The sequence below is a fragment of the Bos mutus genome, chromosome 5 (genome assembly GCF_027580195.1).
Source record: "Bos mutus isolate GX-2022 chromosome 5, NWIPB_WYAK_1.1, whole genome shotgun sequence".
In the NCBI taxonomy this organism is placed as follows: domain Eukaryota; kingdom Metazoa; phylum Chordata; class Mammalia; order Artiodactyla; family Bovidae; genus Bos; species Bos mutus.
The window spans coordinates 88,238,838-88,262,439 of NC_091621.1; the positions used below are offsets into that span (position 1 = coordinate 88,238,838).

General features: G+C 38.6%; 1 protein-coding gene across 12 annotated transcripts in view; it reads right to left on the reverse strand.

Annotated features, from left to right (window-relative positions):
• SOX5 (SRY-box transcription factor 5) overlaps nt 1-23,602 on the reverse strand; it is a 1,177,820-nt gene that overhangs the window by 46,757 nt on the left and 1,107,461 nt on the right. For all 12 annotated transcript variants that reach the window (XM_070371195.1, XM_070371198.1, XM_070371200.1 and 9 more), the window contains one exon: nt 10,977-11,154. In XM_070371195.1, coding sequence (XP_070227296.1) covers nt 10,977-11,154 — 178 coding nt within the window. The remainder of the gene's footprint in view (nt 1-10,976; nt 11,155-23,602) is intronic.

Consider the following 23,602-nt stretch of genomic DNA (forward strand, 5'->3'; position numbering starts at 1 on the left):
TCTCTTAACTCATTGTGTTCACAAACACTACTCAAGAATGAAAAGCTGCTCTTATGTGACGGGGATGTTTTTGGAATATGTTCATTTAGCAAAAGATCTTAAGAAGGTCAGCCTGATTTCCCTATCCTCTAAACCCTGGCTCAGATGGTAAAGAATCTGCCTGCAATGCTGGAGACCTGAGATCAATCTCTGGGTTGCAAAGATCCCCATGGAAAGGGAATGGCAACTCACTCCAGAATTCTAGCCTGGAGAATTTCACAGATAGAAGAGCCTAGTGGGCTACAGTTCATTGGGTCACAGAGAGTCAGATGCGACTGAGCAACTAACACTTTACTTTTGTTTATGTATGGCCTGGTACCAGGGTACCATGCATTTTTGTAATCTACTTAGCTTCTCCAGAGCACAAATGTATTGGAAATGGTTTGGGACATGGAACTGAGTCAAAGTATGAATTCTTTATGCTTTTCAGGTACTGCCAAGATAACACTGTACAGGAGAAATTATTAATATATATGCAGAAAGGATGAAAATTATTTTGGGGGTGCATAACTGATAAACATACATATGTTCTGCAATGGCTATTTCCAGTGTGAGGTGTGCATGGGTGTGCAGGTAGGTGATCACTTTAAAAGCAATATTCTTGCTTTCAGAGACTTGAGCTTTAGTTAAAATGCTACATGAAATTCTAATGTGTATCTGCTGTGTTAAACCAAAAAGCTGTTTATATATTACAGAGTTGAATCATAATAGGATTGTTTGCTGATTCTTTATCTTTTGTTCTCACCACAGTCACCTACTTCCCAGTCTTGCTGGTTTCTTCTCTCAGTAAAAGACCTCATCTCTAACTCTGGAAGACCAACAAGGCTGAACTCTCACCTTCATGCCCCACCCAGACTCCTATCCCAGGCCAGCTTCAAATCTATCACCAACTGTACCCACTGCCTCTTTCTGTTTCAATGAAAAATCAAGGAAAATCCCCTAAACTCACACTCTAGATTTCTATACCTCTCTACTGGTTATTCTCTTTCACATTTCCATCGTCCACTTTGACTACTATTGCTACCAGCTCCACTTGCAAGTACCCAAGGCTCTCCTTCTGAACAAGCAAATAAATTCTCTCAACTTTGTGTTGCCCTCTCTTTCCAATCCTGTTTCCTTACCCTCCAAACCAAATTTCTCAAGATTCATAGCATATTCTCTCATTCCTACCTCCCTCTGCAATCTCACTATACTCTTGTTTCCGCTGCCCTTGCTCTTTCAGATGCCAAACCCAAGGGACACCTTCCATTCATGGCAGAAACAGCACTGGCAATCCCCTTGTTACTGAAACTCTTTCCTTCCCTGTTTCTCATCACAGCACTGGATCCTCATCTCAATTACTCCATCCTCATATCCTTGACTGAGATCTTTCTTCATCTGCTCCTTAAATTTGGTCCAGGATTTCAATCACCAGAAAATAATTTGTGCTTTGGAGTTGGATAAAACTGAACCTTACTATTCACTTGCTACATACAAAGTGTACACATTGTTTTACCTCTCTAAATCTCAATGGCCTTACTGGTTAAATGGAATGACCTCACTAGATAATATGGCTTTGTGAAGATTAAATGAGTTAATATGGTCTATTAGCATAAATAAATGGCCCATGAAAGTTACTCAGTAACTGTCAGTTTAGTTACAGAATGGCATAGTGAAACAGCTAAAACTTGGGCATTGGATTCACATGGATCCAGGTTTCTACTTCTTAGGAAGTGTGATATTTGCCAAATTATAACATTTAATTTCACTGAGTTTCCATTTCTCTCAACTGTAAAATGAACATAAGGCTAACGGAGGAATCAAATGACATACCACGTGAAGGAGTAGATAACATTTGGTACACCTGAGGAGGCAGTAAAAAAATGTTCTTGTATTTTTTTCCTCTCTCATTTTTCCCTATATGCTCATCCTTAGCAGTCCTGTTGCACAGCTTTGACCACTATGATAAAATCTTTTGAGGGGATATCCTTTGTTGTTGATACCGAGGTTCAGGGAGATATGGAGTCACCCATTAGAGTTCAAAAGACCCTGAATGATCACTTGATACATTTTATTCTGCCTTAATTATATACTTGAGCAGTAAGCGCATCTCAAGACAGGATCAGACGGAAGGGTAAGTGTTTAGGAGAGGTTTGGTAAGCTTCTTATGAGGCAAATGGGACGGCAAAGACCAATATGGCTTCCAGTTAGCACCTCAAATGATATTTGGGAAATGCAGGTTAGGAATCATTAATGTAAGAAAGGTGTGAGAGTCTGTGACTGTGTTACACTTACAACAGTTTGATTTTTCATACCTTGGAGTTCCTTCTTAACCATAACCACCAACAAAATTCTCAAAATTAAAAAGGTACCTATTATATATTTTGGGGGCTTCCCTAGTGGCTTAGCAGTAACGAATCCTCCTGCAATACAGGACACCCGGGTTCGATCCCTGGGTTAGGAAGATCCCCTGGAGGAGTAAATGGCTACCCACTCCAGTATTCTTGCCTGGAGAATTCCATGGAGAGAGGATCCTGGCGTGCTACAGTCCATGGGTTCACAAAGAGTTGGACATGACTGAGTGTATACACATACATTATATATTTTAAGGGGCCAAAGGAAAGGACTAACTGGAAAGTCCAATCTAGAGGGGATAAAATCTAAACAGAAAGAGTGAATGAATGGCTGTTCCACAAGGGAAGAGCCTGTTAAAAGGTAGAAGGAAAAACAGCAAACTACTTGTAATGGGTTGAATTGTGTCTCTCAAAAAGCTAGTCTGTGTCCTAACCCCTAGTATTGGTGAATGGCATCCTTATCTGGAAATTGAGTCTCTGCAGACGTGTAAATTAAGGATCCTGAAGTGAGATCACGCTGGATTTATGATGGGCCTTAAATTCAATGATTTGTGTTCTTCTAAGAGAAAGGAGGGAAAGATTTGACATACAGTCTCAGGGAAGGAGGTTACAGGAGCATGGAGGCAGACACTGGAGCTATGTATCTATAAGTCAAGGAACGCCAAGGACTGTTGAAGCCTCTAGGAGCTGGGTTGTTGTTCAGTTGCTCAGTGGTGTTTGACTCTTTGCGACCCTATGGACTGCAGCATGCCAGGCTTCCCTGTCCTTCACCATTTCCCAGAGTTTGCTCAAACTCATGTCCATTGAATCAGTGATGCCATCCAACCATCTTGTCCTCTGTCGACCCCTTCTCCTCCTGCCTTCAATCTTTCCCAATGTTAGGGTCTTTTCCAATGAGTCAGCTCTTCACATCAGGTGGCCAAAGTATTGGAGCTTCAGCTTCAGCATCAGTCCTTCCAATGAATATTCAGGACTGATTTCCTTTAGGATTGACTGGTTTGATCTCCTTGCAGTCCAAGGGACTCTCAAGAGTCTTCTCCAACACAAGTTCAAAAGCATCAAATTCTTTGGTGCTCAGCATTCTTCATGGTCCAACTCTTACATCCATACATGACTACTGGAAAAATACATAACTTTGACTAGATGGACCTTTGTTGGCAAATTAATGTCTCTGCTTTTAATATGTTGTCTAGGTTTGTCGTAGTTTTTCTTCCAAGGAGCGAGCATCTTTTAATTTCATGGCTGCAGTCACCACCTGCAGTGGTTTTGGAGCCCTAGAGCTGGGAGAGGAGTGGAACAGATTTTCTCTCCATGCCTCCCGAGGAACTAAGCCTACTGATTCCCTGACTCTGGATTTCCTTCTAGCTTCCAAATAGTGAGACCCAGTTTATGGTAATTTTTCGTGACAGCCTTTCAAACCAATATATGGCAATTAGACTTAAGGAAGCTCCTAAGACTCAAGGGATGATCCTAAAGACTGTAGAGTATCTACTGCCTGTCTCAAACCCTTCCTGATTTCCAGCCATACAGGTCTGTCTGCCAAGCTTCTCTACTGGACTGTCCCATGCAGCATGTCTAGCATGGAATTCATCATCTTTCCACCACCTCACTCTGTTCTTCCTACATTCCATGTCCCTTTCCAGTTGCACATCCAGTCACTTGGGAGCCATCTAAGATACCTCCTTCAATTCATATGTACAAAACACAAGACAACCAGTGTCTGGGGTTATGCCTCCTCCTCAGCTCTCAAATATGCTTTTTCTCCATCCCCACTGGCTCCTCCTTTCGCTGAAGCCACCTCTTATTTCACTTGGGCTAATGTTTTCACCTCTTAACTGGTTTCCCTCTTTAAGCATACACCCCTTGAATCTCTCTCCTACTCTGCTTCCAGCTGAAGCATTCCAATATCTTCCAAAAAAGGAAATTTGAATCACTTCACTTTACCCAATTAAAAACTCAACTCTTGCTTTCCTGGTAGCTCAGCTGTTAAAGAATCTGCCTGCAATGCAGGAGACCCCAGTTCAATTCTTGGGTTGGAAAGATCTGCTGGAGAAGGGACAGGCTACCCACTCTAGTATTCCTGGGCTTCCCTGGTGACTCAGATGGTAAAGAATCCACCGGCAGTGTGGGAGACCTGGGTTTGATCCCTGGGTTGGGAAGATACGCTGTTGAAGGGAAAGGCTACCCACTCCAGTATCCTGGCCTGGAGAATCCCCACAGATAGAGGAGCCTGGTGGGCTACAGCCCATGGGGTTGCAAAGAATTGGACATGACTGAGCAACTTTCACTTTCACTTTCCTACTGCAGAGCTTCAGCATTTCTTAAGTTGACGATCTGAATAGTCTGTGAAAAAAATAATTCCATGTTCAAAAGAGTAAGGGAAATACTAAATTAAAGTTTAAAAGGTTTCTCTGTGGCATGTATTCCCCAAATCTTGAATACATTAATGCGACTGTGAATCTTCCAGAGATAACAACAGTATCATATTCCAAATATCCTGGAACAAGAAACTCTTTAATGTTCCCCCAAAAGCATCATTCTGGGATAAATTCCAAACACTTTAAAATGGCCTAATAGTCTCATGATATCAACCCTGCTTATCCTTCCCACGTCATTTCCTGCTGGTTTCTCAAGAGCTCTGTGCTTAAGCTGCACGGAACTATTTCCTGTTCCAAGGACAAGCCTTCCTCTTCACCCCCTCCTCTGTCTCCCGAGCTTTCCTCTTAAACTGAAATAGGCGTTTTCTGGTGTGTTTGGGAATTTACTCAAATGTCAAGCCTTCTTAAGAATTTTCCTGACATACCCCAGACATGCTCCTTGGCAACCTCAGTACTTCTCATCTCCAGGCTCCTGCAAAAGCTTGGAGATGCTTTTACTGTCACGTTGTCTCTTGTTTTTGTAAGTTTGTCTTTCATGCGAATCTATGAGTTATTTGAGGGCAATTTTTTTTTCCTTTCAGCCTTTTATTCCTTTGGCCCATGGTAGAGTCTGTTGAAGGAATAAATGCATATTTCCAAGTTGAAAGTATCTTCCTTTGTAATTCCAAGTTCATTGATGATCTGCTTCATCATATAAATGGGAGCCTAAACCACATGACACAGGTTTCTTAAAATTCATGGCTTTAAAGTGTACTATCAGGGTAATACAAATTCTTATTTACTGCATTTAATTATTTTACATAGAACTTATTGGCTGTAGTAAAAGTATGGGAACATGTGTTTCAAGTAATATTCAAAAAATATTGTTTTTTCTGTTTTCTGAGGTCACTTATCAACATCAAATTTTTGGTACCCTGATACGCAGCCATTTCTTCATCTATTAAAATTTGTGAGAATTAGATAATAAATGTGAAATTAAACTGTAAAGTGCTATGGAAATATTAATTGTTAGATGCTGAATAATATCCTTAACTTCTTGATAATCTAGTGGCTTTCTAATAAATGATTACAGTTTCTTGTTCAATAACCTACCTTCACAGAAGCTTTTTCTCATTAAAAATGTAAACTAATGAAATTTACAGGTAAGATGCTTATTCACATAATTGTATTTTAAATTAGCAAGCTGTAGAGATAAATATCACATTACTGGACTTGAAAATATTGCCCTTCATTTTACTGAATCAACGTGCGTCTCCTATATTCGGTCAGTAAAGTTTTACATTTCATGCGTTAATGCCTCTGAGGAATGAAAGGCAAGAATAATATGTTCCAATATCTTCCGAAGACATGATGGAACAAAGACTCTAGATATCTAAATCCTTAGTTTGAGACTTTCATCTGCTTATCCTCCATACTCAGCAAAATGTATGGCACAGAGACAATATTCAATACCCATTTATGGGATGAATGAGGGAAAGGATAAATAGAAGACTGAGAAGAACATCTGAGGCAGAGAGGCTGCCAACAGGTAACAACGAAAAAAGACAGCATGCAACCCAGAGACCATGACTGTAAGGTCTCCACCTCCACTGGCTGTGAGGTTTGAGTAAGTTACCAGGTGGGCACATGCATCTGTTTCCTTACAATTCCAGTAGTGGTAAGAACTACAGAACCACAGGACTGCCCTCACTGTGATAGGGACTTACTCAGAATCCCTGGGTAAACGCTTAGCCTCTTTCAGCTGCGGTTCCTTACCTGGAAAATAACAATTTCTGACTAGATGACAGGGATATTTGTTGCTGTTGTTTAGTCGCTCTGTTGTGTCTGACTCTTTTGCGACCCCATGGAATACAGACCCCAGGCTCCTCTGTCTATGGGATTCTCCAGGCAAGAATACAGGAGAGGGTTGCCATTCCCTTCCCCAGAGGATCTTCCTGACCCAGGGATCGAACCCACATCTCCTGCACTGGCACTGAGCCACCAGGAAGCCCTAGTTAAAGGTGTATAATTTTAAAATAAACAGTGAGAAAACAAACTAAAATGCTTTGATAAAAGTTGAAAGTTATACACAGCAAAGGTTGGAAAGGGCAGTAAAGGAAAGATAACATCTGGCCAAAAGATTCTAAAATTATCCATCATTCTTCTGAAGTATTCATGCTTTTTAAGGAGCTTTCAATGGTGCTGCCTATCATTTGCATATCATACAAAAGTATTCTTATAGAATGCAGTGTAATACTGCTCACCAACCTCAAAAACTCACACTCTTTATTTGTAGCTAATAGATATATAGCAAAGAGCCCCATGTCATTAATGATAACTTAAGTTATCTTTCGATCCACAGTTTTCCCTGGCTTATTAAGGGCATAACACATTAATTTTTCTTTCAGGGTTGACCTTTACAACACCATTAATGCTCACAGCTTTTATCCCACTACATTATTACTCATTATAGTTTCAGCTTTCAACATCTGCATTTGTTGAAAAGAGAAAAGTAAATTGTAGTGGCATCGAATCCTCAGAAAATGTGAGGGATGTGTATGTGGTGAAGGGCCTTCTCAGGAAAAGAAAATACAAGTTTCAGTAGTGGAAAAAGTCAGATGATAAATGTCATTAAGTACATTCTTGCCTTTCTAAAATATTTTGTCATACTTAATCCTCAGAATGCTGAAATAAAAACTCCTCACATGACAAAAAATGCAAATATATCAGTTATTCCCTTAAAGATTCCAGTTCTGGGGCTATTACAAAAGTATCTCATACACCAACAGTGTCATATTTATGAGCTTTCATGTCTATTATGGAAGTGAATCCTTTTTGCCAAACAAAATATTTTTCCTTTTACATGCTTTGGACATGAAAGCAAATCTTATCTTGGTGTCTACTTTGGATGTTGAGCAGAGTAACTGAGAGATCATAACAGAATGGTGCATAATGATAAAAAGAACACATGCGCCCCAAACCATTTTCAAATTCTGAAAACCTCCATTTTCTTTGTTTCCCTTCTACGGCCGCCCCACTGGCCCTGACCAACTTGCTCTTGGCAAATAATCTGGAAGAGAACATTGTGGAGATGGAAGCACTGGAAATATACTCCTTCAGCTTTCTTTCTGTCCATCTCACGATTTCCTTGTAACTTTACCCCTTTTCTCCCCTCATTTCCTCAGTCTTCGAGAAAAAAGGGGCATTTCTTCTTTCCAAAGCTAATGCTGTCTCGTTTCTTCTTGATCTGTTATCACCCATGGAGTCTTTATATCTAAAAATGTCTCAAATTCATCTTTGTTTATATATAAAGACATATAATTTCCTATTCTAAGACCTGTCTCTACTTAGTCTTCTTAAAATATAATCACCTCTCAACACCAAGCTTACAAAAAGACTGATTCATGTAGCCAATGCACTTTCTGTCTTCATGTGCTTTGAATCTTTGTAACTGGAAGTCTCCTAAACCATTCTACAAAGCCTCTCTGTTATAGTTTACCTGTCCATGAGTTCCAGGTAAACAAAGGCTTTTCTTCTTCATGTTCTTTAATTCTTCTATAGAATGTGACACCATCAAATAACCCCCTCCTTTTTCAAATTTCAATTTGTCCTAGACAAGCAGGTCACTGCTTTCTCATCATCTTTATTCTAAGATGCTCACTTGTTCTTTATCAGTTTCCCTCTTAAAAAAAAGTGTGGTGGTTGTTTAGTTGCTAAGTTATGTCCAACTCTTGCAACCCCATGGACTGTAGCCTGCCAGGCTCCTCTGTCCATGGGATTCTCCCGGCAAGAATACCGGAGTGGGTTGCTGTTTCCTTCTCCAGAGGATCTTCCTAACCCAGGGATCAAACCCAGGTCTCCTGCATTACAGGCAGATTCTTCACTGACTGAGCTATGAAGGAAGCCAAAAAAACAAAAAAAGTGTGGTACTTTAGAAATACGTCTGAAGATAGACTTTGATACTGATTAGAGTTGGGGCCTAATTCCCCTTTCTCAGAATTGGGCTGAACTTAGTGATTTTGTTATAATGAAAAGAATAAAGCAGAACAGACTGAGTGACTTTGGAGACCAGATCATAAAAGGCACCGTGGCTTTCTCTTTGCTCTCCTTCCTGGATCACTCACTCTGGAGAAAGTTAGTTGTCATTCTATGAACAGCTCTATAGAAACACCCACATGGCAAAGTACTGAGGTCTCCAGCCAACAGCCACGTGAGTAAGTCATCTTGGAAAAGGATCCTGTATCCCCAATAAAGTCCAGGTCCCTGGCTTCCATCTTGACTGGAACCATAAGAAAGACCCTAAGGTAGAACTAGCAGCTAAGCTGTTTCCATATCCTGACCATTAGAAGCTACGAGGTCATGAATGTTGGTTGTTTTTAAGCTGGTGAAATTTAAGTTGGTTTGTTACACACTAAGAGATAATTATGGGCTTCCCAGGTGGCTCAGTGGCATAGAATCTGCCTGCCAAGCAGGGGATGTGAGTTTGATCCCTGGGTAGGGAAGATCCCCTGAGAAGATAATGGTAACCCACTCCAGTATGCTTGCCTGGAAAATCCCATGGACAGACAAGCCTGCATGGCTACAGTCCATGGGGTCACGAAAGAGTCACACACAATGTAGTGACTAGACAACAACAAGAGATAACTATACACAGCGTATAATGCCTCTGACTTTTTACCCCACATCCTTTCTTACCATACACACTCTCTGGTGAACTTATTTGCTCTGATGGCTTCCAGAACCTCGTTAAGGAATATTTTCCATATCTAAAATTCTAGCACCCCTTTCACATACCAGATTTACTAATTAAGAACATCCTCCTGAACCTCTGTACCTAAAGTTGACGCCTGAAGTTTCAAATTCAACACTTATTTTTGTCTTATCCCAACCTACGTTGCTCTGGTCCTCTCTTTCACAGTTCAGGGAGTGGGGAAGCACTATCCTTTCTAGATTGTAATTAAAAACCCCAGACTTCTCTGTCTCTAACTTGAACATCACCAGATTCATTTTACTGTGGATAAGTTACATCAATTAGTCTTTAAAGATATCTCTTCAACTTATTCTTTCCTTTGCTTTATCGTTGTTTATTTCTAGCTTGCGTAACTTACTCTTGTCCTCCACTAAAACAGTGACTTTCCTGATTCTAATCTTTGCTGTCAATACTCTTCTTAAAATTCTGATCAAATTGCTGTCTGAAGAAAAAGTAAAAAATTTCTTAGGATAGCATCCCATCAGACTCCATCCGCCCCTTTCAGTTTTAACTCTGATCAATTTCCACTACACACTCATTCTCTATTCCAGTAAAATCAGTGTATTTCTCAAAAATATGATATTTTACTCTGGGTTCTATCTTATAGCATAAAATACCTAGGGATACATCTTTTTTAAGGCTCCATTTGAATTAGTCTATTCTTGATCCTTCCCAAATAGAATCTAATACTTTCATCTTTTTGACTATACGATTGTTATCTGGGTGCTAGAATAGAACTTGCAACAGTTGATTTAAACTATAAGACAGATAACTCCCCCCACCTTAACTGGACCCTGGCTCGTTGAGGGCTGATCTGTGATAGACTCCACATAACTGCATGCAAATAGTAAACATTAATAAATGTGGGGTTTAAATAAGTTTTTACAGTCTAATTTATGTGTTACTAAAATAAAAACTACTGGAATTTTTAAAAGCTTATAGAAGCATTTTCCAGTGTTTGTTTACTGAAATGACAATCATGTAGAAATGAAGTGACCAACTTTTTATAATATTTTGGTGTAGTGAAGTAAATCTCAAGAAATATGGAACTGAAAAAAAAACACAAAAACAAAAACTTGACATCCTGATGGCTGACTATGATCCAGGCACGATGTACTTCATCATTATATATACTTCATACACATCACACAAATGGAAATAAATTTCAGTCACTGAAAAGGCAAGTCACCTAACAACAACCTGGAACCAAGGGTCTCTGTGATTAGCCAGTTAGGTCTCTTTTTCATAAACTTAAGATCATCAGTCATATCAACAAACATAACCAATTCAATTAGATTTTCAGGGGGGCATTAGCACTTGCAATTCAGTTATACATTTCAATTTAATGTTTAAAACAGACCTGTGAAGTTCATCATATTGAAATTCTCCTCTGGAACTAAAGCCATGTAGAGGCTATGCATGATCTGCCATTAAAAGATGCTTTCATTCAATTGTCATAAACAGAAAATCAACAAGAACAAAAGAAACAGGACTTACCTATTGTGCTAACTCTGGCTGAAGGACTAGCTAATGATGCTGGGACAGAGGCTTTGAGGGGGCCTGCCCCACTGTTTATTCTCAGAGCTGGCATATGGGGAGAGGTGGGTGATGTGGGTGATTTGCCATCAGAGGTCTTGGGTTTAGCTGATAGGTTCAGTGGCTGTGCCACTTCATCCTGAAATGATCATCAGAACATGAGCTGTGATAAGGAAAGTCTGATTAAAAATGTCTAGAAAAACATAGGTATAATGCCTGTCATTTTCCATCAAATACTCTAACAATCCGTGATCTTAGCATTCGGTTTGAACATTACAGTGTTTGGTTAGCTGTCAACAATGGCACTTTCAACTACATATTATGAAAAACCTTTTGTATAAGAGAAAGTTCACGTACACTCAACTATCCAGAGTGTGTAACTGATGCCACCTGTAAAAAATATTAACAAAGATATTATTTGTACTATTCACTTTTATTGAGTGACAGTGCATAATTTGCATAAAACTATAATGTAGATTTTTTTTCAACCTGCAAAGAATAGGCGTTGAGTCCCAGCCATCTTTGGATCCTGGTGCTTAGTCAGTGTACCTAGAGCCTCCATGATGGAGGAGTTAAATGGTGTGTACCTCTGATTAGAACTGTTCTCCAAATTAAACACAAAAAAAGAAGAAAACTTTCTTTCTTAAAAAAAAATCCCTTTTCCTAGGTTTCACAGAAACACTTTAGGGTTTGATCTAAAAATGAAAATACACATAATTAGCATTATATTAACATATATCATTTATTTATATGCAATACTGTTCTAAACATTTAGCATTACATTTTTAAAAACCCATATTTTCCTTACAGTGTATTACATGGTGGTATGAAGACCAGCATGTGGCCAGCTCGGCATGTATGGTGACTTCCATGTTCTCTGCTTGAAGAGGTCAAGGGTACATAGTTTACATTTTATTCTATAAAACATTCTATTTTATACCTTTCTATGTCAGCTTTTTTGTAAGTTCAAATATAAAATTTATGGGTATAATTATCACTAAAATGTCCATCACAATATAAAAGAATCAGATTACCTTAACATTATATTACTATTCTTTCATTGCAAAGTAAGAAAGTTATTCCTTTTTTGTGCTCTAAAATTGCAGTATGGTGTCATTTGTATTTTACTATTTATATAATCTCCAATTTTACCTATGTATTATTGTAGAACAAAAATTTGGTTGCCACTAAGTTTCATCCCCATGAGTCAAGAACATAAAATATCTACCAGTAACAGGATAACTTGTTGAAAGTAGAACAATTTAGAATCAAAGGGTGTGATCTGGTGACATGGAAACATATTAATTAATGCGTACAAAATTTGATATGTATCTATTTACCCAAAACACTGAAATAAATCACTTTACAAAAATGGCATGATATGATATTTCAAGTTTATATTTTAAAAGCAATTTACTGTTATTCGATTCCACGGTTAGCTTCACTTAAGAAACTCGAACAGGCTAGGGAAAATCATACCTGAACTTTTTTTTCAATTCTGCTTTCTTTTTCAGAGAAAATAAAAGTTATTTGAAAATCCATGAGATAATTCAAGTGGCAATCTAGGATCATGATAGATGCATAAAAAATTATTGACCATAATATCCTATTTATATGAATTTATAGAATCTTGGAAGGAAGTATAATAATTCCATGACTGGTTCAATATATAATTTTGAGCAAAATATTTTAAAAACTACAGGGCAAAAATCATTCCCAGATCTTTCAACATTTACTGAGTGAGTCAGTCATAATCCTTATGGCAGATCCCCAGAATACTGTGCCTTTCCCCCCTATACTCCAGTGTGGATGAAAACTTCTCAAAATGTGATCTCTGAACTAGTACCATCAGTACCACCTGGGAACTTGCTAGAAAGACAGATTCTCTATTCTAGAAACTCTGGAGATAGGTGCCAGCAACCTATGTTTTAACAAGCATTCCCAAGTGATTCTGATGCACACAACCATTTGAGAGTGAAAAAGTTGGCTTAGAGCTCAACATTCAGAAAACGAAGATCATGGCATCTGGTCCCATCACTTCATGGGAAATAGATGGGGAGACAGTGGAAACAGTGTCAGACTTTATTTTTGGGGGCTCCAAAATCACTGCAGATGATGATTGCTATGAAATTAAAAGATGCGTACTCCTTGGGAGGAAACTTATGACCAACCTAGATAGTATATTGAAAAGCAGAGATATTACTTTGCCAACAAAGGTCCGTCTAGTCAAGACTATGGTTTTTCCAGTGGTCATGTATGGATGTAAGAGTTCGACTGCGAAGAAAGCTGAGTGCCAAAGAATTGATGTTTTTGAACTGAGGTGCTGGAGAAGACTCTAGAGAGTCTCTTGGACTGCAAGGAGATCCAACCAGTCCATCCTAAAGGAGATCAGTCCTGGGTGTTCATTGGAAGGACTGATGTTGAAGCTGAAACTCCAATACTTGGGCCACCTCATGCGAAGAGTTGACTCATTGGAAACTACCCTGATGCTGGGAGGGATTGGGGGCAGGAAGAGAAGGGGACGACAGAGGATGAGATGACTGAATGGCATCACCAACTCGATGGACATGAGTTTGGGTGAACTCTGGGAGTTGGTGATGGACAGGGAGGCCTGGCGTGCTGTGATTCATCGGGTCTCAAAGAGTCAGACATGACTGAGCGACTGAACTGAACCGAACTGAACCTTACATAGTTAAAGGGAGATTATTTAAAAATTTTATTTATGAGGCTTCTAAAGTCTCCAAAAACCTTCCTCAATATAAGGGCATAACATTAAAAATACATAGTGGTATCTCAAATCTTTAAAATGTTATCAGAACATATTGTGAGCTAACAATATGAAATGAAAAGATGTATATGCATAACAAACTAAATGATGCTGAGATTCCATGGGTCATTATGGATTAGAATTCAGATTTTCTCTCTGTTTTTCAACCTAAAAATCCTGTCATACCAGAGTTTTATCAACTATTTACTTGGGCTTTCCAGGTGGTGCCCATTGTAAAGAACCCACCTGTCAAGGCAGGAGACATAAAAAGATGTGGCTTCAGTTACGCAACTGTAAACACTGAAGGCACTTTTCCCCTTATAAAAGTTGTACCTGCTTTGAAACTACTGGCTTTTGTCATGGTAGACTGAAACCTCTTTTGACAGCATCACCCCACAGCTCTTGCAAAAGTTTTGAAGGGATGAAAGTGAAAGTCACTCAGCTGTGTCCAACTCTTTGCGACCCCATGAACTATACAGTCCATAGAATTCTCCAGGCCAGAATACTGCAGTGGGTAGCGTTCCCCTTCTTCAGGGGGTCTTCCCAACCCAGGGATCGAACCCAGGTCTCCTGCATTGCAGGCAAATTCTTTACCAGCTGAGCCACAAGGGAAGCCCTTGAGGGGATACTTGGAGAAATTAAAGGTGGCTGTTTCACTTGATTGTTCACAAAGAAAGGAGCATATTCTCAGAGGGGCAACAGAGATCTATGAGCACAAGAGAAATCAAGTCTGAATGTGTATGCTGGGGAGAAGTGGTGTTCATGAAGATGATGCAGACGTGGGTGCTGATGGGGTGAAATGTCATATACTTAGCTTTAAGCAATAAGAAGTGTTATAAGCTCATACTAAAAAAACTACCAAAAGCACTGATGACAGCAAGTGACCTGCTGGAATCTTAATATTTTCCTGCATTCAAGGCAGCTCAGATGTCTGAAAGCCAAAAAGTGCAAAGCCCCAAGGACATAATAGAGGTTGACGGCTCCAAAGTTGATAGATACATCATTCAAAATTGCCTCTCCTTCTCCTTCATTGTATGACCAGGCTAATGATATATAAGAATCCACAAGCCTGATCCTTATACTGGTAACTATATAAATAATTTTTGACCCATTGTATGATATTATTTCCCAACTTGGTTCTTTTAATAATTTACTACTGAGCTATTATACCAAATGCCCATTATGCATGAAGAATACAAAAATTACAGTAGTTTTCCATTTTCTATTATTTTTTATTTGACTAGATGAAAATTTTAAAACCACAACTATAAAATGGAGGTGGACTATTTACGATGTGCATTCACACAATTACAAATATGCACCATAAATGCCAAAAGTAAGGCTTTTCTATGTTGTTTTTCATTTGTGATATCTTATCATTTAGGAGAAACATGAAAACATAGCATGATTAGCCACTATTCTTAACAAATAAAACATGTTTATATTATAAATAATTAGTTTATATATGAAATAATGTTATTTTGAAGGTTAGGAAAGCACTGGAAAAGATGGCATTTATATGAAAGTAAACCATCACGCAAGGAGGAAAGCAAGTTCCTTTTAATTATTAATACTTGTCCAACTGTTGAATGTGGTTGCCAGCTGAAAGTTTTGGCATATTTAAAGTTTAGCATATTTCATACTTTTATCATTTATACACAAAGTAATAGTTAAGAAGAACTATTAGCTATATTGCTGTTGAATAGCTCTAAACTTTTACATGAAATTATAAGGCAAGCATTTAAGCTTTTAAATGTGTAGCTAAGGTAAGCACGTTTTAACTAACTAAAGGTAATATTCTACATAGTTATGCAATTCACTATAAATATTTCAAATCATTTATTTAATCTTTAATACTGTGAAGTGATTAGTAAGTTCAGAAAGGAAATGAAGGCTCAGGAAGGTCTAATGAAACCCAGGTTTTTGGACTCAACATACAATACCCTTTTCATTTACATGACAAATTTAAACTTAAAGAGATGCTGATGAAATATAATTTCTGGAATTCAGCCCTAAACCATATAATTCTATCACATAATAAACCACATAAAGTTCAGTATACATGCAATAAAATGAACTAACACACACATTTGGGACTTTATATATATATAGTTTAAAAGTTGAAGCACAAGTTGTTAACTTGTTTTGGTGATTTTTTAAATGCTTCTCTGTTCACTACACCATATAGCACCAAAACTTTCCCTCAGTAATACTAAAGACTTGTTACATTAGTCTATTCTTTGTGAAAAATACCAAGTGTTCATGTATAATATGGCAGAAAATATAACAATTCATACAATAATGTGCAAGATAATACTGTTTTGTACATCCAAATACAAGTTTTAGGAACCTATTCATGACTATAAATTCCCTGAATAAGGAATTATTAAATCTTAGTTGTCTAGGATAGAATGCAAAACAAGGACAATCCAAAAAACATGTAGTTCAGGAATGGCCCACTTACAGCTCTTATGAGTTGTCTGAAAGCAAACATTTCACTTAACATCAGCTTGTGGTTACAGTACTAGAGATATTGCAGAGATTCTAATGAATTTGTATCCCAGCCAATGAAAAGCTCCCATACCTATAAATTATAAATTAGATAAAGAAAAGAACTTAACACAAATATATTGCCTTAGATGCACTGAAGAAATATCAATTATGATCATTAATGCAGCAACCATTTCCTTAGAAACTTAACACACACTGTAAAATAACTATATAAAGGTAATATATATTCATTTGGTTTTCAAATCTTAAGTTTATTCTAGGGTCTTCTCTTGTGGCTCAGAGGTAAAAAATCCACCTGCCAATACAGGAGACAAGGGTTCAATCCCTGATCCAGGAAAATCCCATACGCTATGGAGCAACTAAGCCTGTGCACTAGAGATATTGTGCGTGTTCTCTGGAGCCCATGCGGTACAACTACGGAGCTGGCGTGCTGCAACTACAGAAGCCCACATGCCCTAGAGCACACACTCTGCAACAAGAGAAGCCGCCACAATGAGAAGCCTGTGCACCCAAGCAGAGTAGCCTCTGCTCACTGCAACTACAGAAAAGCCCACACAGTGATGAAGACTCAGCATGGGCAAAATAAACGAACAAATAAAATTGTAAAGTGCTTTTAAAAAGTCTATTGTAGAAAAAGACATGTTGCTATATTACAACTGCATAATACTCATAATTCTGTAATGTGCAAAGACCAAATTCGTTACAGAAATCAAACAATTTATCAAAGAAAAGTCATTCTCCAGAATCCTGGAGGGTTATTTCTCTCTCCACACTCCTAAGCCTTCCTTCATGCTTTTGCTAAGGAATTTTAATAGAGAACTAGAGAACAGGGATACCAGTGTCCTAAAGAAGTCTACTCCTTCTTCCTATTTGCACTGTTGTCCTTCACAACACAGATCTCTACCAACATGTGGGAACCTGGACCACAAGATGCACCATTAATGGGATGTGCATTTGATTCTATTCTCCAGAATAAAAATTTCATCTTTATTTACTTTCTCTTCTCATTATCTAGTTGATGATGTAATTCATGTCGTATCACTGCTGCTGCTGCTGCTAAGTCGCTTCGTCGTGTCCGACTCTGTGCGACCCCATAGACGGCAGCCTACCAGGCTCCCCCATCCCTGGGATTGTCTCCAAATTTCACTTCCTTAAATATTTATCTAAAGTAGTTATTGAAAATCAAACATTTATTTGGTAGTTAACAAATGTATAGCACTCTGATGACAAAGAACAAGATCATATACACTTACCTAATCATCCATCCATTCATTCATGGACTTCAACTATTTAACAATGGGTATTTTATGTTGGGCATTAAAAAATGCACATCACTTGACATCTAGGCGTGTGGCTTTGAGGCTTTTGCTTTGTGTGTCCAGTAATAAAGATGTAAAGAGGTGTGCTGACTTTTTATTCAAGCCCTAGGTATAGAGGTATGTGGAACTATGTCTTATTTAAAATGAATTCTTTAAGGACAGTTTGTCAATGGATTTAATATGTTGTATAAATGGGGCTTCCCTTGTTTCTCAGACCCTAAAGAATCTGCCTGCAATGTAGGAGATGTGGTTCGGTCCCTGGGTTGGGAAGATCCCCTGGAGAAGGGAATGGCTACCCACTCCAGTATTTTTGCCTGGAGAATTCCATGGACAGAGGAGCCTGGTGGGCTACAGTCCATGGAGCTGCAAAAAATCAGGCATGACTAAGTGACTAGCACTTTCATTTATAAATATACTTTGATTCTCTAACAGCCATGCAAAGATTTTTTTTATATATATATATATATATACACACACACATATGTATATATATAGTATCAGACTACTTGCTGTGCACAATTTGAAAATCGTTCCCGTATCTATCATCAACACTCACGTGAAGGAAGTAGCGATACTAACATACGGGGAGGAACAGAAGCATTCATGAAACATATTGCAAAATTAATCATGATGCTGCTATTATCCTCTCTGATGAAATAATCACATTAAAATAAGCATGGAAGCTACATGACAGACTGAAATGCATAATGCGTGCTGTGGCCGCACCTCTCTTCCTTAGCTTGTGTTTACTTCATCTTTTTCTTCTTCTATTTTTATTATTCACTGTAAGAGCCCTCTTTCACCTTTTAAGCCCACGTAAGGCATTTTCTCCCTACAGTGTAGCAGAAAAAAAGCAGTAAACACTAGAGACGAAAACAAAACAAATATATTTCCAAAAAGACTGGTGTTTCCCTCCTTTTTCCTTCATGGAGAATTTAGATGAGAAAAGGTTTACATTTATGTGCAAGAAGAGAGTCAACTAAAGTAATGTAATATAAAATTAATTTTAACAATCTTAAAATTATTTTCTTAGCATGTGAAGAATCAGGAATCCTAATCAGGTGGCCACCCCAATGCCAAATTTAACTAGTAACGTCCTGGTACCTAAAAGTCAAGGCTATCATCTTAGAGAGTACCTTACTTCTTAAGCCCTTTTCCTGAACACACCCTTGCTATTGCACTTCCAGACTGCAAGACGCCTTGTTAGCAGGAGAGAGAGCGCTCCACGAATTCTCTGATAGGTATGCTTTTGCTGTGTTAATGCTATCATTAGACTTTATTGCCATTTAAATTCAAGTCTTAAGTTATTTAGCTGAGGGTAATACGTTCTGGCTTCTCATTTGGCTTCCTCATTTTGCCATTTTACACTTTTGCTTAATGTACACCTGCTTCTTTTAAAAGTGGATGCTAGCAGTGTAGTTGGGGGACATTTGCTTCAATGTGGTAATTACACATTGCGTTTACATTTACACTGTTGGCCCTTAATTAATTGAAAGGTATTCAAATCATATTCATCATCTTATTTGTTGTTTAAAAAGCCCTCTGTTCTTTCCCTGAAAATACTTTAATAGATTTATTTTCCTTGTTTTCTGACTTATTGATTTAAAGCCTCAAAAGTGTAAATTATACCCCACAATACACCTATACATACATTTGAAAACAGAGAGGAAAGATGGTGGCTTCTGGAATATTAGTAATATTTCACATACTTTTTCTAATTAAAAAACTTCTTTGACCTTCCTAAACCAAAAAGATGCCATTTTTTTTTTCACACACAGTTTTTCTGTGGTAGCTAGCCTCCAAGATGTTCTTGTTGTGCAGTCACTAAGTTTGTGTCCAACTCTTTGTGACCTCATGGATGGTAGCACGCCAGGGTCCCCTGTCCTCTACTATCTCCCGGAGTTTGCTCAAATTCATGTCCACTGAGTTGGTGATGATATCTAACCATTTCATCCTCTGCCATTCCCTTCTCCTCTTGCTTTCTATCTTTCCCAGCATCAGTGTTTTTTTTCAAAGAGACTGTTCTTTGCATCAGGTGGCCAAAGTATTGATGCTTCAGCTTCAGCATCAGTCCTTCCAGTGAATATTCAGGCTTGATTTCCTTTATGGAGAAGGAAACGGCAATCCACTCCAGTACTCTTGCCTGGAAAATTCCATGGATAGAGGAGCCTTGTAGGCTATAGTCCATGGGGTCACAAAGATTTCCTTTAGGATTGACTGGTTTGATCTCCTAGCAGTCCAAGGGACTCTCAAGAGTCTTCTCTAACACCAAAATTCAGAAGCATCAATTCTTTGGTACTCAGCCTTCTTTATGGTCCAACTGTCATATCCGTACAAGACCACTGGAAAAAGTATAGCTTTGACTATATGGATCTTTATCTGCAAAGTGATGGCTCTGCTTTTTAATACACTGTCCAGGTTTGTCATAGCTTTCCTTCTGAGGAGAAAGCATCCAAGATGGCCCCCCAAAATTCTTGCCTCCTGGTATTTATGCTCCTATGTATTCCCCTCCCACAGTGAAGAGGACTGATCTACATAACCAACAGGATATTGCAGAAATGACAGTTTGAGTCTTGAGGCTAGGTCATAAAAGACATCACAGCTTCAACCTTCCTCCTTCTTGATTGCTTGCTTTGGGACAGAGTTTCTCAACTTCAGCACTATTGATTTTTGACTACTTCTTTGTTGTGAATGACTGTATATTGCAGAATGGTTAGCAGTATGCTTGGCCTCTACCAGAAGATGTTTCTAGTGCCTCAACCAAAGTTGCAGTGTGACCAAAAATATCTTCATACACTGTCAAACGAGTCTTCAGGGACAAAATCACCCTTAGGTGGAAGCCAGTGTCATGTCTTGAGGACACTTAACCAATGGAGAGACCCACCTGGCAAGGAACTGAGGCCTCCCACCAATAACCAGTACTTATATGTCAGGCATGTGAGTGAGCCACTTCGGAAGTGGACATAACCAGGAGAGGTCAAGTTTTCAAGTGACTGTAACCCCAGTGGATATCTGGTACTAGTATATACTAGTACCAGACAAGGTTTCAAATGACTAACCTCAGTTGACACCTTGGCTACAATCACATGAGACTCTTAGCTAGATCGAACCAAGTGAGCTACCCTCAAATTCATGACCAATAGAAATCATCTGAGGTAAGTGTCTATTGTCTAAAGTCACTAAATTTGGGGATATTTTGTGAGGTAGTGATATCAAATCCATCCTCTGTAAGAGAAAGTTGTAGCTAATATACGTTAAGTTCTAATATGATTCCAAAGCATTTTTTACCTAGACCTCATTCCCTGGTGGCTCAGAGGTTAAAGCGTCTGCCTGGAATGCAGGAGACCAGGGTTCAATCCCTGGGTTGGGAAGATCCCCTGGAGAAGGAAATGGCAACCCACTCCAGTACTCTTGCCTGGAGAATCCCATGGAGGAAGGAGCCTGGTAGGCTACAGTCCATGGGGTCGCAAAGAGTCAGACATGACTGAGCGACTTCACTTTCACTTTCACATTTTGACTCTTGGAAAAATACTTGTTTCTGATTCTTCAACAATAATATGCAATTATATCTCATGAATCTTCCTCAGTTTCATTTACGTATTTTAAGAACTAGACGTCATTCTTTTCTCCTTTTTCTTTCCTTCTTTTTTAGTATTTCCTCTCCCTTCTCCTTAACATTTATAACTTAGCTTTTGAGATTTTTTTCAGTTCAGTCAGTTCAGTGGCTCAGTCGTGTCCAACTCTTTGTGACCCCATGGACTGCAGCACACCAGGCCTCCCTGTCCATCACCAACTCCCAGAGTTTACTCAAACTCATGTCCATTGAGTCAGTGATGCCATTCAACCATCTCATCCTCTGTCATCCCCTTCTGTTTCTGCCTTCAATCTTTTTCAGCATCAGGGTCTTTTCCAGTGAGTCAGTTCTTTGCATCAGGTGGCCAAAGTATCGGAGTTTCAGCTTCAGCATCAGTCCTTCCAATGAATATTCAGGATTGATTTCCTTTAGGATAGACTGGTTGGATCTCCTTGCAGACCAAGGGACTCTCAAGAGTCTCCCCCAACACCACAGTTGAAAACCATCAATTTTTTGGTGCTAAGCTTTCTTTATAGTCCACCTCTCACATCTATACATGACTACTAGAAAATCCACAGCTTTGACTAGATGGACCTTCGTTGGCAAATTAATGTCTCTGTTTTTTATATGCTGTCTAGGTTGGTCATAGGTTTCTTCCAAGGAGCAAGCGTCTTTTATTTCATGGCTGCAGTCACCATCTGCAGTGATTTTGGAGCCCCCAAAATAAAGTCTGTCACTGTTTCCATTGTTCCCCATCTATTTGCCATGAAGTGATGGGACCAGATGCCATGATCTTAGTTTTCTGAATGTTGAGTTTTAAGCCAACTTTTTCACTCTCTTCTTTCACTTTCATCAAGAGGCTTTTCAGTTCTTTGCTTTCTGCCATGAGGGTGGTGTCATCTGCATATCTGAGGTTATTGATATTTCTCCTGGCAACTTTGATTCCAGCTTGTGCTTCATCCAGCCCAGCATTTCTCATGATGTATTCTGCACATAAGTTAAATAAGCAGAGTGACAATATGCAGCTTTGATGTACCCCTTTTCCGACTTGGAACCAGTCTGTTGTTCCATGTCCAGTTCTAACTATTGCTTCCTGACCTGCATATAGATTTCTCAAGAGGCAGGTCAGGTGGTCTGGTATTTCCATCTCTTTCAGAATTTTCCACAGTTTATTGTGATCCACACAGTCAAAGGCTTTGTTATAGTCAATAAAGCAGAAGTAGATGTTTTTCTGGAACTCTCTTGCTTTTTCAATGATCCAATGATCATCATTTTAATTTTGGATTACCTAAATTTTATTTTAAATTAACTTTCTGACTGCTACTTTTTAGTTTCAAAACATTCTAAAAATAAACTGTAGAAACAGTTTCTGTACATTACTTAGAAGAATGTCATATGGGAAAATCTTTAGCTCACTATACTAAATGAAAGCCCACTCACAGAAATACCATAGAGTAAATTTTTTGAACTATTTGAAAAGAAGAGCAACAGGAGGAATACAAGTGTCAACAACAATATTTGATGAGAACAGTTATAATATGAAAGAGTATAAAATGTATGGTGTTTCAGATTCAACTCTGGTTAACCTTGTGTCCCTACACAGCTTCAAGTTCCTAATAATAATCTCTAGTTCATCCCTTGGTGTTTATTACATCAGGTTGATTGCTATTATTTTTAAAAAATGATTAACAGTTCTTCTACCAAGAGTCTAAAAGACAGCACAGAGCAATGAGTTGATGTTAATAAGCATACCAGCTCCTCTCTTATTAACCTCTAAATATAAATCTCCAAAAGCTTTTAAAAATGCTCTTAGAGAAATTAAAGAGTTGACCATGCCATGAAAAGGAAGAATTAAATGTTTTCCTGACACCACCTAACCAGCCCTTAAACTAATAACTAGAGAGCATTTGTCACTGTTACATTTCTGTAAGTTCTACTTGGAGATGCATAAAAAAGTGAAGAACTGCAAAGTTATCAAATGATGGCATGGATTCACACACAAAATAGCAGAACTCTCAGAGCAATTCAGACTCACACATTAAAATTAAGGGAATGGAAGCCATAGCTGATCAAATTCTACCACCTCTATCTTGGGAATGGTACTTTAAACCTATACTTGTATTACAAAACCAAACCTCTCCACCTGAATCTACAGAAGGAATTAATATAAAAAGTAGAGCAGAACAATATAAACAACACCAATACAAATGAGTATAGACTCTTTGGCCCACTGACGTCACATGTGTGTGTGTGTGTGTGTGTGTGTTTAGTTGTGTCTGACTCTTTGAAACCCTATGGACTCTAGCCCGCCAGGCTCCTCTGTCCATGGATTTTCTAGGCAAGAATACTGGAGTGAGTTGCCATTTTCTTATCCAGGGGATTTTCCTGACTCAGGGATAGAACCTACGTCTCCTGT